This window comes from Heptranchias perlo, chromosome 30 (assembly GCF_035084215.1).
Source record: "Heptranchias perlo isolate sHepPer1 chromosome 30, sHepPer1.hap1, whole genome shotgun sequence".
Lineage (NCBI taxonomy): Eukaryota > Metazoa > Chordata > Chondrichthyes > Hexanchiformes > Hexanchidae > Heptranchias > Heptranchias perlo.
Genome location: NC_090354.1, coordinates 9,690,563 through 9,710,397, shown reverse-complemented (window position 1 = coordinate 9,710,397; position 19,835 = coordinate 9,690,563). Strand labels below are relative to the sequence as shown.

At 42.0% G+C, this 19,835-nt stretch overlaps 1 protein-coding gene across 4 annotated transcripts; it reads left to right on the top strand.

Moving 5' to 3' along the window:
- Positions 1-273: 273 nt before the first annotated feature.
- On the top strand, positions 274-16,641 carry msl1a (MSL complex subunit 1a). 4 transcript variants are annotated; one of them, XM_067968853.1, is made up of 9 exons: positions 274-1,073; positions 3,480-3,703; positions 5,069-5,448; positions 6,348-6,404; positions 7,198-7,262; positions 12,144-12,211; positions 13,667-13,791; positions 14,007-14,079; positions 15,300-16,641. In XM_067968853.1, exons 1-9 carry the CDS (start codon positions 540-542, stop codon positions 15,388-15,390), a joined length of 1,617 nt encoding a protein of 538 aa, XP_067824954.1. In that variant the 5' UTR covers positions 274-539; the 3' UTR covers positions 15,391-16,641. The 4 variants fall into 4 exon arrangements, with proteins under 4 accessions (XP_067824954.1, XP_067824953.1, XP_067824956.1 ...); XM_067968852.1 differs by having other exon boundaries at positions 13,667-13,806; XM_067968855.1 differs by lacking the exon at positions 6,348-6,404.
- Positions 16,642-19,835: the final 3,194 nt, after the last annotated feature.

Here is a 19,835-nt window from a genome sequence, read left to right as displayed (position 1 = left end):
GGGGGGAGTGACTGCATATATCAGACCCCGGGGGGGGGGGGGGAGGGGAGTGACTGGATGTATCAGACCCCGGGGGGGGAGTGACTGGATGTATCAGACCCCGGGGGGGGGGGGGTCTGGGTTTGTTTCCTCCCACGTGGGTCTGTACGTGCGACGTGACCATACGAGGGGGAGCCGACGCATGCGCAGTGACCGGAACGATCTCTTTAAGCGGAGCCCGAGAGGAAAACAAACCGGGAGGAAGAGCGAGGGGGTTGGGGTGGGAGGGGGGGGATGAGGAGAGAGCGGGGCCGGGACAAGCACAGACATGAATGAATAAAAAAAAAACACTGAATAAAAGCAGCTGGCCGCAGCGCGGGGCGACTCCGCCCCGATAATAAATAAAGCAGCAGCGGCGGCGGCGCCTGTGAGCCCCGGGAGAGGCTCCGAGTCTCTGAGGGGAAATCGGCCGCCGGAGGAAAAGGGGACAAGCCGCCCGCCGGGCCGGGACCGAGCTACTGCCAGGTCCGGGTCGCAGCCAGCGCACACCCCGACAGGCCATGACAATGAAGCCGGGCCTGCTGAAACAGCCGGGCGGGGTGGCGGAGGCCGAGAAGCGGGCGGCGGAGTATTCGACGGCGGGGACAAAGGAGCATGATGGCGGAGGGGGAGGAGAAGCGGGCGGAGAGGCGATGGGATCCGGCGGGGAACATCCGACCAAACCCGGCCGCAAGATGAACGGTAGCGACAATAAAGCGGGCAAAGGGAGCCGGGCGGCCTGGGGTCGAGGAGCGGCGATCACCAGTGGAGACGGCGGCGGCGGCGGTGTGGGCCGCGGGCCCGGCGAAGGCGCTGCGCCGGTGCCCGGCTTGGAGGCTTTGCACTGGGGGAAAGTGAAGAAGCAACAGCAGCAGCAGCAACAACTACAGCAGCCGCCATCGTCCCAACAGCAGCAGCAGCAGGGCCCGGGCCCGAGCCAGAGCGCCCGCCTCAAGCAGATCGTCTTGCTGCAGCTCGACCTGATCGAGCAGCAACAGCAGCAGCTCCAGCTCAAGGAGAGGGAGATCGACGAGCTGAAAGCGGAGAAAGAGACGGTGAGGAAAATAAAATGGCGGAACCGCATTAAAATGCCTGATTATAACAATGACGGGCGTTATGTGCTGGGGCTTCGGGAAACCATCTTAGATTCTGTAAAATGGTGGAGGGCGAAGGGTCGGCTGTAGCCGCGGTGCTCGCTGGGAGATGTAGTCTTCGGGGACCTGGCCTGACGTTGGTTGTGGACGGCGTGACGCAACGATCCGGACTACAATTCCCAAGCTGCTCCAGGGAGGTGGGCAAGCGTCAAGCTGGACAGCCAGTTCGTCGCGGAATTATGACGTCATTAGCTCACTCACGCTATCTTCCTGCCTGGCCTATAATTCAAAGTCTTTTGGGGGAAAAGAGCTCGATTTCTTTCTTTAAAAACCACAGACGAAAGGGCGGCTTCAGATGCTACATTTCTGCATATATGTTTCCCTTTATAGGTCTTAATTAGCACTGCCCATGGTGCTCTTCAGTATTTTTGCCATTTACAGAGATGCCTCATATGTACAAGTATGTTGCTTCAACTGTTCTGTTTAAGAATTGAATAATACTGAATGGTTTGTGCTCCAGTCATCAATAAATACGGGACATTTTTTTGATTACATTGTCTATTTTGCAATAGGGTATTTATTGAAGTTGTGTAAACCACCAAACTTGGCTCAATTTATAGCTAAGAAATAAATATAGGCACAAATACATTGTGCTGTCATCTGTGTAAATGTTAATGTGCTCACTTGACCTAGTAAGTTTATTGACAAATTTTTATCAACCTTGCTTTTAAAATTATGCAACATTGGTTGTATAATGCTTTTCTCCGAAAAGAGCATCTTGTGCTCAAGCCATTTCCAGTTTCATTCCTAGTTAGATTCCAGAGGTCCTGTGCAAACAGTGCTGTAGAAATCTGTTTTATTCACAAAAATATAAATTGTGGAAGATATCTACCAGGTTAGCAATTTTTCAACTAATGATTTATACATTTCCAGTGGTAAATTACTAATCCCGAATCCTGGGGAAGCAAGAAATTCGGGCTGATATAAAAGCCTTTTTTATTGCTCCATGTAGATTTTAAACTTCTCCTGGACTAAGTACTGTAGCGCATGTTCATAATGAGGATGCTACTAATGCATCTAATATCAGCTATTTGAAAATTGTAACAACAGTAGTTAAGACATATTGCAGAATATATTTTGGAGGGGGGATTTAATGTTGCATTATCATGATTCATACATTCAGCATTTCCATTAGGATTTTGTCCTAAAATTGTATATCTTACTGAAAAAGTGGGTTACTTTAATTGCCTTAATTAGGGGGTTGAATATCCCTTAGCTTTCCAATTTGAAAGGAGATAAAATGGAAGGGGGCAGGGAATAAGTTGGTTGGGTTAGATAATAACCTCAAAAACCTGGGTTCAAATTCCACCCGACTTGATGGGATGAAAAGTCGCTTCTGTCTGCTGTTTGCAAGTCCTATATAAAATGAGATTCGGTAGTCTCAATGCAGTTCTCAGTGAGCATGGGCCACAGCTCAAAAGTATCACTAAATTTGTAATCTAAGCTGACGTGGGAAATGTCGCCAGAAATCAGAGGTGTACAGTTCCTCAGGTCTCGCAATGATGAACACAAAAATAAATTCTAAGAAGATCAGTAAATGGAAAGAACTTGTAGGCGTTGGCTGTGTACCTTAACCTTATTCCCAGGAAGAATATCACCATTTACTAGGAATTACATTTGAAAAATCCTATTGGGAAAGTTGCTCAGTTATAGATTCAACATCACCGATGCAATGTGTTTACCTTAAGATTTGAGATGGGATGTGAAGGACTTAATCTTGTTGTGGAGCAGAGCACTTTTCCCATGGAAAATATGATGTGTTGAGTCAAAGGAAATAGTTCCATAAATGTTTTGTAATATTTAGAATTTATTCACTTTTCTATAGCCGAGCACAGTAAACCTGCGGCATTATATTTAGAGGTTTATATGACAAAATGGTTTCCTTCAAGGATTATTGAGCAAATGAAAAACTGCAGTACACTCAGTTTATCTTGGGACTTCAAAGTTTAAAAAGGTTTTGTATATTTTTTTAATCGTTATGTCCATGAAATAGCTAATTTCAGGTGGCGAGAGGTGGTGTAACGCAGTATCAACAATGAAGTTTTTTACTTCAGTAAAGATTGAAAAGAATGGGACTTTATACTAGAAATAGGAAAATAAGGACAGAATGTATGACTTTAAATGGAGGCTGAATTACATCTCGTACTCTGGTTGCATTATCTCCTGCCCTGTAACCCTGCTTCACCAGAAGACTGCACTTGGTTTTGACTACCTATGTGCAATCCCACTGGAGATTGACTAGTAATAAATATTAAAAATACCTGTTTAAAATACAGGACACTTAAGGTCTGTAAATTTTTTTTTAAGCTTCTGGCTCGTCTTGAGCGCATGGAAAGGAGGATGCAGCTGGTGAAAAAAGAGAATGAAAAGGACAAGCACCGATTTGTTCAAACTGTGGACGGGAATGAGGAGAAGAATGCAACAGAACTGGAGAAAATCCAGCCAGAGCTTCAACAGATGACCCCCGAACAGCCTCTGGCTCAAGCGCAGAGCAATCGAACAGAAACACACTCTGGGAAGGGTTACAAAAGGTACTCAGCATTTCGTAAGCAGCCTCATAGATTAGTTAATTACTTGTTTTAATGAAGGCCGTATGGAGCTGCTAGTAAGGCCTTTGTAATAGCAGGAGTATTTGTCTTCCCCACACACACACACACACACACACACACATCAAATTTGACAAATGTTGGATTATGGATTACAAGAAAGAAAATGCAGTGACCTTTATCGAAGTTTTATTTTAAAAAGAAAAATTATGAAAATAAAATTCAAACTGAAATGTAAAATGGTATCTGATCCATTATAGCTGGTGGCTCAGCATTGCAAAAATACATCACTTATTAAGAGTTATTATGGTGTCCAGGGCAACGGGATAATTTAGGGTGTCAGTTCACTTAAGACTGGAACTGGACAACTTATGTTATAGTAACTTATCCCCATGCATCTGTTTCAGTCGAATGATTCCTTTAATCTTTTAGGGTGAAGTAGAAATTGGATACTATTGTGAAGGGAGAGGGAATTGAAAGGTATGCTGAGAATTCAAGTAGGTGGGTTAAGATCACTCAAAAAAAGGGTAGCTTTTTGGACCTAATAGCCTTTTCTGGATCCTAAAAATCTCACATTCCTAACCCTGGTTGTGCACGAACTCTTGATGAGTCCAGCTTTTTCCTCAGCAGGGAGGGGGGATGTGCTGGATTTCACAAATTTTTCTCTCTCCTTGTCATATCTATGTTTTTAAATCAGGCAGTGACTATAAGTAATACGTAATAAGTCTTTTTGTTGAGCTTGTTACTTATTGCAGCTTATCTCCCCACTCCCCTGTACTAGCTGACCATAACTTCTGAGGAAAGGTAAAAATGGGTCAAGAATAAAAACCCCTGTGACATTGATCCCTCTCCTTTCTTCAGCTAGAGAGGGTATCCCACTCAACAGCAAGACTGAACACCAGCAAAAGTAGCTGTGTGGTTGGTGCATTAGAATTTCAGCAGGTGCTTGGAGTTCAGCATCTGATCCGAGGCAGTGGGAAATAAGAATCTTATCTGCAATACTACTAGGTCACAGTTACTAGTGCGTGTAATGTGATTTGTGCCAGTAGGTCCCAAATTGCAATATAGAAAGCTTTGTTTAAGGATGGGACAAAATCTTTTTTTCCTCATTTTTCTACTTGCAGGTCAAAGTGACTTGTTCAGATACTTTTTCCTTCTCTCTCTCTCATATCGAATAGAAGCTTCTATCTCCTCCTGGCTATAGAATAGGTGTCCCTGGCCCTTGTGTTGGTTATGAAGTTGTGTTTAACATATGTCGTCATATATCTTGATCAGTAATTTTATAACAACTAAACTACTTATGAACCTTCTAAACAACTAAACTACTTACGAACCTTCTATTGAATTCAGGAAATCTGCACTGGGAACAACAGAAAGAAAAACACCAGTGAAAAAGCTTGCAGCTGAATTCTCAAGAGTGCGGACAAAACTAGCCAAATCCTCTCAACTCCGACAGGCCTCGAGCAGCCCTTTACCCGACAAAGTTTCAAAACGAGAACTGCGAAGTAAAGAAACTCCGGAGAAATCCAAATATCAGACTGAGGGAGTCTACAAACCTTCGACCACATTAAAGACTCCAGGTCTGCCCACCAGCAACGATCAGGCTAATTCTAATGACATCGAAGAGGAGCCGTACCTCTGTACCACCGAGATGTACCTGTGTCGGTGGCATCAGCGGCCACCTTCTCCTCTACGAGAACCTTCACCCAAGAAGGAAGAAACTGTAGCAAGTTAGTATAAAGAGCATGACAATCTGGAGGCCTTAATATCTTCTGTAAGTGGCCTGATTTGGGGTGGGGGGGGGGGGGAGAAAGTCCAAGACCTTTTAAGTAGGTGCCTTTTTTGTTGTTGGCAAACTGTTTATAGAACAGAAAGGTGAGAGACAGTTCAGGTTTGTTTTCTGGCATGGTTTGTCAATCCAGTTGATCTAGATATAATGTAATATGAAGGTTGTGACCATGTAATTCCTCCACATTAATAGGCACAATGCAATAGAGTAAACCTTGCACTCTGTCGCTATCTTTATTGTGTGATTTTAATAGGTCGTAGCAGAAGTCTCTAGTCTTTAGCTTGAAAATGCAGAGGTCGCGGGTCATCTGGTATGACCTAATTTTTTAGTGTTTTTTTTTCCCCCTCTCCCCGTGTCTCCTGAAGGTCTTTACACCCTTGCTGGGATATAGTACCAATTAGTTCTGGTATCCTGCCCAAATGGTCCATCTTGCATGTGAACCTCAACACAGTGTACGAAAGTGGGACACAGTCGAGTGTCAGGCTGTTCAGTGGGGCTTTGTGGCCGAGTCCAGTCCTAATGTCCCCCAGGATTTGCACACGTGCACTTCTAGTGGGTGAGGGTCATTGGATAGCAACCAAACATCGCAACCTTGGCTTTGTTTTTTATTACCCTCCCTCCCTAACCCGGGGTAGTAAGGGCAGATGTTGCCCTGGCTGTGATCAGCTAATTTCAGCAAGACTGAAGGTTTGAGCGTACAATCTTCCTGCTATGTGTTGCATAGATAAACTCACTGAGCTATTGGGTGAGCTGAAGCAGTTTTTAAAAAAAAAAAATTGTTTGTCCTGCCTGCGCAGAATGCACTGGTAACTCCCAGATTCATAAACTTTTGCTCCCCAGGCAGAGAATGCAAGAGAATATTATGGAGATGGGGCTATTCCAGCAACCACCGTGAAGGTAATGCTACTGCATTAAAACTATAGGATCTGTAGCATTGTCTTTCTGGGGAGTAAGAAACAGGAAGGGGGAAGGAAGTGCTAAACAGCGAATCCCACAGCCAGGAAGACAGAAAGTATGTGAATGCCTCTTCTACACTGCACCAAGAAGTGAAGAATTGGCCCAGTTTACACAGTAGCCCAATTTTCAGAGTAATACAAGCAGGAAACCAAGTTTATTTCCTGCTGTTGGGGGAAAGGCAGAGCTCCATGTGTACATACTCGAGCACATTAATAGAGTAATGCTCAGCGCCCTTCATCTGCCAGTGTGATTTTTAATGATTGACCAGAGCAGACTTGTATTAAAATCTGAATTGTGGCACAGTGAGTCCAACAGAGCTCTTTTGTATTTGAAAGCTTGCTGTGTTTGCCTGGAGCAAAGAGCTAGGTTATTTCTGCCTTGTTTATGATACTTTTGACTTTTTCAAAATCTATACCAATAAAATAAAATGCCAAAATACTCTGAGTGGGCTGAGGGAGAAAGAGGTGGGTTACTGTGCTGTGGAGATGTGAAAATTGAAGCTCAAGATGGCATACCCACCAGCATTCCTGATTTTTGTGGGCTATGTCTGTGACTTAGAGGTGTGATAAAAGGCAGGAAGTATTGTGGTTTAAATAAGTGTGATGGATCCCATTCTGTACAGTATTAGCAGTGCTGACTGAGAGTAAGTTTGACTGAACCCTACGGTAAAGTGTTTCGAAGCAGATATTTAAAGCTGGTCTCTTTAAAAAAAAATCTTGTTTCTTCTTTGTAGTTCCATCCTGGAAAGAACACTCGGCGGAGCCCCTCATAGACCTGCAGCCCGATGAAATAATTGAGGTATAGCAACAAAATGTGGGAGCATTGGTTTTTCTTGCTTTCTAGACTGATTTTGTCCATACATTTTGCCATGAGCACTTTCACATAAGAAATAGGAGCAGCAGTAGGCCACCCGCCCCCTCGAGCCTGCCCCGCCATTCAACAAGATCGTGGCTGATCGACCTCAACCCCATTTTCCTGCACTATCGCCATATCCCTTGATGCCTTTAATATCTAGAAATCTATCGATCTCTGTTTTGAATGTACTCAATGACTGATCCCCCACAGCCCTCTGGGGTGATTCACCACCCTCTGAATGAAGAAATTTCTCCTCATCTCAGTCCTAAGTGGCCTACCCCTTATTCTGAGACTGTGACCCCTGGTTCTAGACTCCCCAGTCAGGGGAAACATCCTCCCTGCATGTACCCTGCCGAGCCCTGTAAGAATTTTGTATGTTTCAATGAGATCACCACTCATTCTTCTAAACTCTAGAGAATACAGGCCTAGTCTACTCAAACTCTCCTCATACGACAATCCCGCCATCCCTGTCAGTCTGGTAAACCTTTGTTGCACTCCCTCTATGGCAAGTATATCCTTTCTTGGGTAAGGAGACCACAATTGTACACAATACTTCAGCTGCGGTCTCACCAAGGCCCTATATAATTGCAATAAGACATCATTACTCCTGTACTCAAATCCTCTTGTAATAAAGGCCAATATACCATTTGCCTTCCTAATTGCTTGCTGCACCTGCACGTTAGCTTTCACTGCTCCTGTTCAAAGGGACCTAGCTGTCCTTGTACATCGACATTCCCAATCTCTCACCATTTAAAAAATATTCTACATTTCTGATTTTCTGTTTTTCCTACCAAACTTCACATTTTTCCAAATTATATTCCATCTATCTTGTTCTTGCCCACCCACTTGGCCTGTCTATATCCTCTTGAAGCCTCTTTGCACTTCCTCACAACTCACATTCCCACCTAGTTTTGTGTCATCAGCAAACTTGGAAATATTACATTTGGTTCCCTCATCCAAATCATTGATATAGATTGTGAATAGCTGTGGCCCAAGCACCGATCCCTGCGGTACCCCGCTAGTCACAGTCTGCCAACCTGAAAAAGACCCGTTTATTCCTACTCTCTGTTTTCTGTCTGTTAACCAAGTCTCAATCCATGCCAGTATATTACCCCCAATTCCATGTGTGCTAACTTTGTTCACCAACCTCCTGTTTGGGAACGTATCGAAAGCCTTCTGAAAATCCAAATACACCACATCCACTGGTCCCCCCCTATCTATTCTACTAGTTACATCCTCAAAGAACTCCAGTAGGTTTGTCAAACATGATTTCCCGTTCATAAATCCATGTTGACTCTGCCAAATCCTATTATTATTTTCTAAGTGTCCTGTTATCACATCCTTTATAATAGATTCTAGCATTTTCCCTACTACTGATGTCAGGCTAACAGGTCTGTAGTTCCCTGTTTTCTCTCTCCCTCCTTTCTTAAATAGTAGGGTTACATTTGCTACCCTCCATGCTGCAGGAATTATTCCAGAATCGATAGAATTTTTGAAGATGACAACCAATGCATCCACTATCTTTATGGCCACCTTTTGGGATTTATCGACTTTCAGATTTAACATGATTTACCGACATGATTGAATTGTCGTAGGACCCAGCTCTGACTGGTACTTGCACTGTGGGATGGCTCCACCCTTTGCAGGTGTAAAGCGGGCGGCCATCCCGATCCTGTCAGTTTCTTGTTGGGGCCGGGTTTGGTTAAAGTTACCCCAGATATGTCCACAGCACCCAGGCTACCTCATTGAAAATGTGGGTTGTGTGACCTTGGACAATAGGAAAGGAATAATAATAAATCTTTACTAAATATAAAGATGGTGGACCTTGCCAAAGTTTGTGAAGAGCTTCACAGTGCCTTCAGATATACAGCAGTGACCACAGTTAGTAGCAGTAGTTGATGCCTTTTCTAATTTTTGTAAGCATTTGGAATAAGTACTCTTTTTTTAATGGTTTCTGACTAAAAATGGTTGAGTTTAATTGACTGAGTTTCTGGAATAAGAAAGGTAACTGTTAAAACCTCCTGTAAAATTATAAAATGAATTTCTGGCAGAAACATACTTTTGAATACTTGTACATGCTCGTGCACTCTTATAATTTTTTAAATCTCATTGCCTTGCTACCTCTGCCGCCCCCCCCCCCCCCAAACTTTGAGCCTCCCTAATATTTATCTCTTTAATCATGGTTACTTCCTCTAACTGCTTGAAGACCACAGTCCTCCCCCCACACACAATGTAAAGAACTGTTGGACATTTTGCTGTGAAATGGGCTGTATGAATGTTAACATGTTGTTAACAAGTGGACTAACAGCAACCCACTTCCAGGCTTGTGCTGGCTCCCTTTTATTCTCTCCTCCATAAGGGCAAAGATTATAAATAAGGTTGCTGCTCCGTTTGAGGAGATTAAAAACACAACACTGCTATGACAGATGGAGCTGACCGTCAGCAGTCTTGGTCTATCAACTGCATCAACCACTGGTCATCTGGATTGGAAGCAGGCACTGTCACTGCTGGGCGAGTACCTGGCTGTCACTGGTGCACGGTCTTTAACTCTTTCAACACTGACTTGTGTTTCGTTACTTTGTGGAGTTTTGTTTGTACATTTCACATGGTTGCAACATAAAATGACTCTACATTTTCACCGTAAAATACATGAAACTCATAATTTGAGATGTCCTGCACTGTATCATACTTGTACAGATTCAAGTCACATTATATAATTAATTAAAATGAAGTTCACTACTACTGGTTTGATCGCCGGGATTATCAGTAAATGATTTTCAGATCCGTGATATTGGTATAATGTTGCAATGCAACAGAATTGGTAACCTTTCAGTAAAGGAATTCTATTTCCACAGATAACTAGGAGAACCTCTAGTGGCAGGAATATGCTGCTGCAACATTACAATGTGACACAAAATATAATTTAGGTAAAATGTCTGCCATGATGCATTCGCCTTCTGAAAGTCTCATTTCCCACTGGTTAGATTAAAGCGAAAAGAGAAACATCACTATTTTTCAGCGAAAAGTGACTATGCCTCCTTTTAAACTTCATTACTGTTCTTATTTTAAAACAATTTAATCTCAATAATTAAACTTTAGATGATTTAAGCAAATAATTGCAATTATGATGAGCCCTGAGTAGTAAATGTGGCTATGCATTACTCCAGAGGTGGTACTCTGGGCATCAGTGACAGGCACGGGCTGCTTGTATGCTGAAGTTGAAAATTCAGGTGTTGTATTTCCCCCACAAACTATATATGCTTCATAGGAGCTTGAGATGTTTCAAATGTTTTGTTGATCGTCCATGACTCATAGGAAACGTCCATTGACATCAAAGGATATGATTTTCCAGTAGGAGTGTCAGTTTTATTACCAAATCATCTGGATCAAAGTCATAGCAGGAAAAACACCATTTGGCTTGAGGTTTAACTGCATAGCCCTGTATGTTTTTAAAAAAAAATATGTTTGTGGGGTGGGGGGGGGAGGAGAAGAAAGAGACCAGACTACCTCACTGGTGCAGTTTTTAGATTGTGCCTTGTGCTGGGAGATTAGGGTTAAAAGGCCAGTTTTGGAAACAACTAGGAGACATTCCTAATAATGCAAGAAGTATCCAGATCACACATTCAGACTGAAGATGTTGATCATTGCCTTTCAGCGCTTCAACATTGTACTATCTCCTCATTTTGTTAACTGCTTTTGCTAGTATTGATTTCAACAACGGATTCTGGGCTTTCATTTTGCTTCCTGAAGTATCTCCCGCAGAATTTGGTATCCGGTGTAGCAGATGAAAATGAGACATCAGCACGCTTTGAACTTCCTGATGTTAGACTATTACTTAGCTAATGTTAGTAATTTATCTGCATTTTAGCAGGATGCATTTTGTCATTATAACATCCTTCAAAGCAGTCAGTTCCCTTTTTTGTGCTGCCACACTTGTGTAGAATGCCTGAAATGATAACTCCATTGGTTTCCAAAGCCTCGTTTATTATACCTTTCATTTGCAAATATCACTTGTTTTACTGGTATCTGCAGAGGCAATTTACTTTTTTCAATTTTCTTCCTTCATCTCCCCACTTCTCCTGAAGCCACTGATTCTACCGTTGGGTTACATTTGCACACCTGGTTCTTGCTTTCTTTGTCCAAGTGGCTGTTCGTTAATTTGTAAACCTCGATAGTGAGTGCCAGGTGGCTATCCAACTATGGAGCTCATCACAATTCTGTCCTTACCTGATGTCCCCATACATGCATTTTCTTTAGGGGTCACTGCAGAGTAGTCAGGAACTGGAATACTTAGCTGAGATCAGCTAATGCAGCACCATTTAATTCTTTTAAAATTAATTTCTTGCTATTTTAGTTTTTAACAAATTGAAGTGGAACTGTTGACCTCCAGATATTTTGGCATGGTAGCCTTACTGAGTGTAATATTTTAGAAAAACTGCATATTATTGTAAAACTAATTACTTGGTGATTTAATTATCCACAAAACGTTGCAGGTGAGGAGAAATGGTTTGGTACTGTAAGGAAATGCGTCAAGACCTCTGGTATCACTTTGATGTGTAAATGTCTGTTTCCCACACAAGTGATCTAAATGTGGATTGTATACAGTACAGTAACACTATCCCTGCCAAGCAGAATCATAGAAGTTCCTGTTACTTTGTTCTTTTCTTCCCCCCCACCCCCCCCCAAACAGGGAATATTTATCAAATGTTTGTTGACTGTCACCATTACAGGCTGCTTCAATTGTGAGCTGTACAGAAATCTGGGAATACTAAATGTAGTGCTTTAAAAGTGAAATAGTTTACTAACTTATTTTATTTATTTTAGAATTTAGATGACTGTGTGTTTGCAAAGCGACATGCAAAACTTGAGCTTGATGAAAAAAGAAGGAAAAGGTAAGTGACATCCCAGTGTATCTGAGAACTTTGTATTTTAAATGATAATAGGAACCGTGCCAATTTTAGGACCAGCTTATGCTTTTGCCAGTTATTAACTAATTCACTAATCACCAGGCTGATGCAGCTGGATTAAACAGATTGACAGCTAAATCCAGGGATTTTAAATGCTGTCTGTCACACTTGACCCCATGTATTGAAATAGTACTCTGGAGCTCAAGTCGTGCCATTCTGCACTGTGTTCACTAGTTTTTCCTGAAGCGAAAAGGACTGTGGGGTGAATTCCACTTCAACTTTCCTAACTTCTAATGTAAGAGAGAAGGCCACAACTTTTAAACATGCGATTTCAGATTAATTAGAGAACGGTGGGCATTTTTCTGTGTGTCGTTAAGAGGAATTTCACATGCTGTTATTGCAATAGAATGTTTTTGTGTCCATTTATTATTTCCATCTTTCTACATCCACACTGACCTTTACTCAGGAAAGCAGGATGGACTGGTCCACATGTCTGATATCATGTGCTAGTCTCTCGTAATCAAACAGCAGGTGTACTTTAAGAGGCAGGAGTGGTACCTATTTTATCACAGGCAGATATCTTCCTATTCTACTGACATGGAACACTTTCTAATTGTGAGATACTCGGTCTGGAGGCAAGGCTGAGAAATAGTACATTTGTCCACTGGGGATAAGGGAAAGCCCTAATTCTAATGTCCTACTTTTCACAGAAATACAGAAGGCAGTTCAGTTTCTAGAGAAGGTAATTTCCACACACTTTAAGGGACTTTGAATCCAATGTGTTCACACCTGAGCTATTTTGCCGTTTGTCATAGCAAAGAATATCAGTGGTATTTGGGATGATTTTAAAAAAATTACAGGTTGCTACTACATTTGAGAAAGTTGCAAAAAAATTATGAACTTGTACATTCAATGCACCTGTACAACCATTGTCAATCTTATTTTAAGTAGATTTTGAAGACTTCATTACTGCAAAAAAAAAAGTTTGAGGTTCACCTAGAATGCAACGTAGGAAGAGTGAAAGTTTATTTCACCTGAGTATGACCTGGTTAGCTCATTTGACAGTATTGAGTTTTTAAATTAATATTTCAGCAATGCTACTGATAGCCTGGGTTTGATAGCACTGTAATGTAAAAGAATTGTTTCTATTGCTGTTGGGGGAAATAGATTTCCAGGATTGTCCCCTAGGGCAGCAGTTAATGTAAACGCCAGGTCCCAGCAGCACTGGCTACCAGTTCCTTTTCTGACCATGGCCACCCATAGAGGCCAGTAGTGCGTGTGTGATTGTTTCCTTGGGGTATTGCTGTGGAATCTTCCCTGCAGTGTGAGTGGGGCAGATTCCACAGCACCGGGAGTTGCAGCATGTTGTAGAGCCACTTCAAGTGGAATCGTGTGCCCTTCTGATGGTTTCTGTAACCTCGATTGTTTTTTTTTCTTCAGGTGGGATATTCAGCGGATCAGGGAACAAAGGCTGCTGCAACGTTTGCAATTGCGGATGTACAAAAAGAAAGGAATTCAGGAATCGGAGCCAGAAATCCTGTCCTTTTTCCCTGAACCAGATGATGGTAGGCTTAAATACTGTGAGTTCCAAACAGTAATAGATAATATCAACTTCTAGATGTGTTGGAGAGAAAAACCGCATAAATGGGACACTCACTTCCAGGGAACAAAGCCTTGGTAAACCACAAGTGACCCCCAACAAATTTAAACTTTATTTTAAAACTGGATCTTACTATTTTAGTTTGCAAAAAAAAAAAACTGTTTTCTCCTTATTTTGCAGTGGAATCTCTGGTAATTACCCCATTTCTACCTGTGGTGGCTTTTGGGAGACCTCTACCTAAGTTATCGCAACAGTAAGTTTTTCATTGACGTGCTATGAAATAACCTTTTTTTTATATATATGCTGTCGTGTTCATCCAGTGCCTGGCATTGTTATTTAACGATCATTAATGATGTTTTGTTTATACATTGAACTTTTTGTGTGTATTTTTATGATCAAGATGGATAATGTAAAGCTCTCTCTACTCTGCCTCCCAGCCCCAACCTCAGCAAAACAACTCCTACTGTACTACAATGACATTTGTCCAGCTCTCCCACCAGCCATTGTATCTGCAATTGTATCTGCATTGTATCTGAGTGAGATCTGCAATTAGTGCCATTTTGTGCTGTGGGACTACATCCACTAAAAGTTAGATTGGGAATGCCCAAATCCATTTCACATATGATCACTTTTGTTCTATCAGGAGTGGAGGTACAGAGAAGAGCCAGGAAACTCAATCCCCTAATGGTAGGGATCAGTCATAATGAAATACTGGGGAAATTTTGCTTTTCAGCCAATTAGGCAACCTTGAAGGTATACAAGATGGTAAATAGTATACAAAAGATAGATCTCAAATACAAATCAAACTGTGATTGGCAATGGGGCAGAGGTTCAAACTGATTTTTAAAAAAAAGGCATATTTAAGACTGATATATATCAAAGAAATTCTTCACAGTGATCAACGTATAGAATGGACTGGCAAGTAGAGCAATAGAAGCAAAAAACCTTTGGAACCATTTAAGAAACCGTTGGATGTTGCCGTAGGAAGACTGAAGGTTCTTTCTGGCTTGATGAGCTAGATGGGTCAAATGGCCTCATTCATCTGTATCTATCTGTCTTGTGCATGAAAGTATTTATTTTGGGCATGTGAAATTTTCTAGTTGCTTTTTCTTTTAATTTTATAACGTTGTTGAAGACTTAAAAGATAAACCAACTGAATACCATCAACAATGAAAACCATTCTCAAAATATACAAATTATAATCTCCATACATTTCCCCCTCTCCAAAGAACGCTCATCCTGTATAAAATCACCTGGGTCCAGGTATCCCCTCCTGCAACATTGGCGGTTGGGGCTGGCATGGGTGATCTGGGATCATCCCAGATATGTTGGCATCACATTCTTGAAGGTACAGTAAGCTGTCTGAAAATGAGCACTTTTTTTTTTAGGAGAGGAAAGAAATTGCATTTAAAAGTTAGACCTGTATAATCCCAAAGTGAAATTGTCTGGGACTTACTGTCCTCCTCTCTACAGGAACTTCGAGTTACCGTGGTTGGATGAGCGCAGCCGGTGCAGGATAGATATACAGAAGAAACAGACGCCACATCGAACATGCCGCAAATAGATGCTTTGGACAAAAACCTGACTTGTATACTGCCTGAGTTGCAAACTGTACTGCAAGCCAGCACTTAGGGTGCCGACCGGCGGAGAGCTCTGTGGGTTTTCTGAAGGACCACCTGCCTGAGAATCTCATTCAGTGTTTATATTGATGTTTATAATTGATCGTCGCTATATCAATAACTGAATAGTCTCGTCTCTTGCCTTTATACTTTCGCTTCTCTTATTGAAGTGAAAATCAATTATTTTTCCTGTATTTGTCTGTTGAATTCGGACAGTGAGTTTTGGTCTGTTTTAGTCCATTCTGCAGATTTGAATTTGTACAGAAAGATTTGAGATCTTGTACAGCAATCTCGCACCTTTTTTTTAAAGTTTGTGTTACGTAAAGATGTTGCAAACGGAGCTCTGCTTTCTCGGAATCAGTTATTTGTGTTTTTTCCAGATAATACCTGCCCTGACAAGTTGACTAAGGATATGGTATCCCTTTTGTCAGCTTGTTGAACCTGTAGTTCAGACCTGTTAATTGCCAACATTCCTTATAGCCTGGGGAGGGTTGACTAATTCAATGTGACTGATCACTGTCCCTTCTAAACGCTGGGACCTGGGCTGGAAGATCAGTTAAGCGGGAGATGTAAATGAGCTTTGTTCTCACCTGGGACCCGTGTTGAGATTCAGCCCAGGGAGAGAAAATGGGAGGGTCTTGTGGCTGACAAAGGAATAGTACAAACTACAGAAAACAAAGTCTTTTCACTCTGGGGCCTGTTTGAATCTAGCTGAGCCCAACTGGACTTTGCCATCTTTCATAGTTAAAGGTCTTTTTAAGTGAAATTTAATTTTAAGTGGCTCAGAATCCAGTAGATCTAAGTTCACAACATACACCTCAGGAGTCAGCAACTCTATATGTGGTGAGAGGGGAGGAACAGTAGATAGACCATCGTGGTAGAGAAGAGGAATGGAAAATCCCCTGTCGGTAGTGGTTATATCAGACTGGACTGAGATGTATTAAAGGAGGGAATGCTGTGAATTCTTCTGATTCATGCTATGCCCAACCTGTGGTTGATGTATCACTGGGTGCTAAATGAGTTTTTTTTTCCCCCCAGTACTATCACCTTTCAGTTTATGAACACACAAGTACTGAAAGAATATAGGCAAGTCTTTCAGGAAAATTTCTGTGTAGTTCAAGTTTAAAGAAACAACCCTCCAGTTTGAATATTGTAACTTATGTTTTGGTGGATGCACAAATAAATATGGCAGGTAACTTCTGTAGTGCTGTTACTTTCCTTGAGTAAACTCACATCATACTCGCACAGAACCATTTTCTTACATATGTTTGGTATCCAGAATATATAGTTTAAAATTTGGTGTAAACCTGCATCAAAAGCAACTCCATCCCTGATGACACAAAGTTGAAATCACTAAGGCAGTGCCCCCCTTGATCTTGTGTTTATGTAGTGTCCTCTGGGCATCCCAAAACATTTCACAGCCGATGAGTTACTTTTGAAGTGTAATCACTGTTGTGTCGTAGAACAAAGGTGACAGTTCGTTTGTGCAGCCCAAAGTCCCGTAAACAGCAATCAATTAAATGACCAGTTAATTTGTTTTAGTGGTGTTGATTGAGGGAAAGAATGTTGGCCAGGACACCTGCTCTTTGAAAAATGTGCTATGGCTCATCTGAACATGCAGACAGGGCCTAGGTTTAACATCTCATGTGAAAGAATGCACCTCCCAACAATCCATCACTGCTGTACTGAAATGGTAGTCTAGAATATGTAATTTTGAGTCCTGCGTGAGGCTTGAACCCAGAACCTTCCGATTCAGGCCAGAGAGCTGCCATTGAGCCAAATTGACAGATTAATTTGATATTACAGTTCCCTGAGGTCATCAGCCCTCTGAGTAGCTTAGGTAGTGAGGTTCGGCAGACTATTGAACTTGGTGGGAGGATATCAAATCATAGTTCAAACCTATGTACGCATGCACTTTTCCAGGAAGGGTTGGGCTAGGAACATAGGGACAGGAATAGGCCATTCAGCCCCTTGTGCCTGCTCTACCATTCAATTAGCTCATGACTGATCTGTGCCTCCACACCATTTATCTGCCTTAGCTCCATATCCCTAGTGGGCTGGAGTAGGAACCCTGGCCAATTCTTTCTAGGCAGGGATAGCTGAAGTCAAGTGTAGTGGCCCAGTACAGTTTCTGTTGAGATCAGCTAACTTAAGAGTGGGTATCAGCCTTTGCTCCTGGTCTGTATGGTCTGGTACCACAGCATGCAATGAACTTATCCATGAGGAGATCTCCTGTGGGTGCAGTTTGGAAGCAAACGTTGAACTACAGGCTCCATTCCTTGGTCCCTGAAGGGGAATTGTAGGTGGAGGGTTGAGGGGAGTCGAGTATTAAAACACTGAAGGTAGAACCCTACCTGCATGATTTTTCATTTTCTCCTTCCCTCGACTGAAGACACTGATTCTTGCTGGGATACGGTTAACGTAGCAGCACACTATCCTATCTTTTAAAACTAGGTTACCTTAAAAAAAAAGGGAGCACGCAGCATTTTTCTAGTACTCTTAATTTTAAACCAGTATCAATAAATCAATGTTCAACCGAAAAATAAAACTACCATGAGCCAAAATTAAAGCTACCAACTCGTTTTAAAGACTCAAGATACATTTTCAATAAACGAAATAAAAAATGTAATAAAATTGAACCACAAGTAGTTGTGTGAAAGACCCTGTGAGCCTTTCTGTAATCTTTGGAAATAATTAGATAGTCTTGTCAGCTTTTATCACAATAATAGCATCTTTTCCTCCTCCACACCCCCCCCCCCCAAAAAAAAACCCCAAAATAATATAAATCAGGACGGTTGTCAACAGAATTTAAGAACATGATTTAATGAAGGGTTGTAGAGAGGGAGGCTCGAATGGTTTGTGGCAAAGGTGAAGCGCTCGATATGATTTCCGCTGTGTCCAGACGCCCACTCCCCTCTTTATTATGGAGCACCCACGTTCTGCACCAGTCTGCTGTAATTACTTGTTGGGAAAACTGGCGCATAAGGAGCTGTCACCTCACATGCCGGAGCCACGTGTGAGCAGCGATCTCTAGCTGCCTCTGAAATGTCTTCACGTTAAAGGGGGCGGGCGGTCAGTATTCATTGCTCTCTCTCTCTCTCACATACATGGCGTTTCCTTAAAAGGTTGTTGTTTGATAATGTCAAATCACCGAGTGGAATTACTGCTGCTATTATTGGGGGGGAAGAGTTGGAATCTTTCAGGAAACCCTAAAAAAAATTACCGCAATTTTTTTTTCCAACCAACATCACACAGTTATTTGCACTGCGAAAACATCCACAGAAACCGATTGAATAAATAAATATATCGCTGACCGCCTTGCATTCCTGACAGGACCTTTTAAATCTGGGCAGCCTGCCGAAGAATGCTGCAACATTTGTCTTTTTGAGTGTGGTTTGCTGTGGGAGTGAAAGCGATTAGCTTGCTTTTAGCGCAGGGGCTGCTTTTAGCAACACCATCAGCTCAGTGCATGTGTTGTCGAGACTTTTTATGCAAGTCACGCGAACAGTAGGTTAGCAGGAGCAGGGATCCGGCAGCATGACCTACATTTAAATCAGCCTCTTTCTAATAGCACAACACAAGCCCACACGCTGTATTCTGCATTGCAACGTGATTTTGTTTTTCTCCGAACACATTCATGGGTTTCAATTTTACACGTGCAGTCAGATTAATAAAAGTCTCTGGAAACTTCCGTTTGCACAGTCTGATGCATTTTTAAAACATTGTATTTTTAACTGCATTGCAATCTGAATTATAACTTTTTTTGAACTATAAAAGATTTTGTTTCCAAAATTCATTGACATCGTGCTTTTTTTTTGGTTCTTGTTTGCTTTTATGCCGGGGCTGCGGTGCCAGTCTAGTCACGGGCGCACACACACACACACACACACACGAGTCCTTATTTTACACAGAAATCACACTGCCTCGTTTTGCAAAGTGTACACGGAACCCCTTACAGAGCAGACCATCAATTTTAATCTTGCATACTCAAAAAGCTTCCACACCGATTTCTTTTTTACATAATACAAATTATGTAAAATAATAACTTTTATATATATATATAAGTTGCTGAAAATGTTTAAGTGCAACGCCACATTTGGACCCATTAATGTACATCTTTTTCGGTTTTGCTTAAAGGTCATGCTCTGTTTAGCAATGCAAAAGGATGTCAAATTTCCGTGCAGCATTATCTAAATCTAACGTCTTTGTGGAACAGGAAGCATGTATTTACAAGCCAACTTTACCATCCCAGCAAAACGGTTTCTGCAATGCTAAAGTTGGAGTGTGGTCATGGAAGTCAGATGAGCTACCTGGCTCCCCATCACACTTACACATGCAATGTGAAACCCCCAGCAGCCAAGGGTTTCAAACAACTGCCGATCCTTGACCA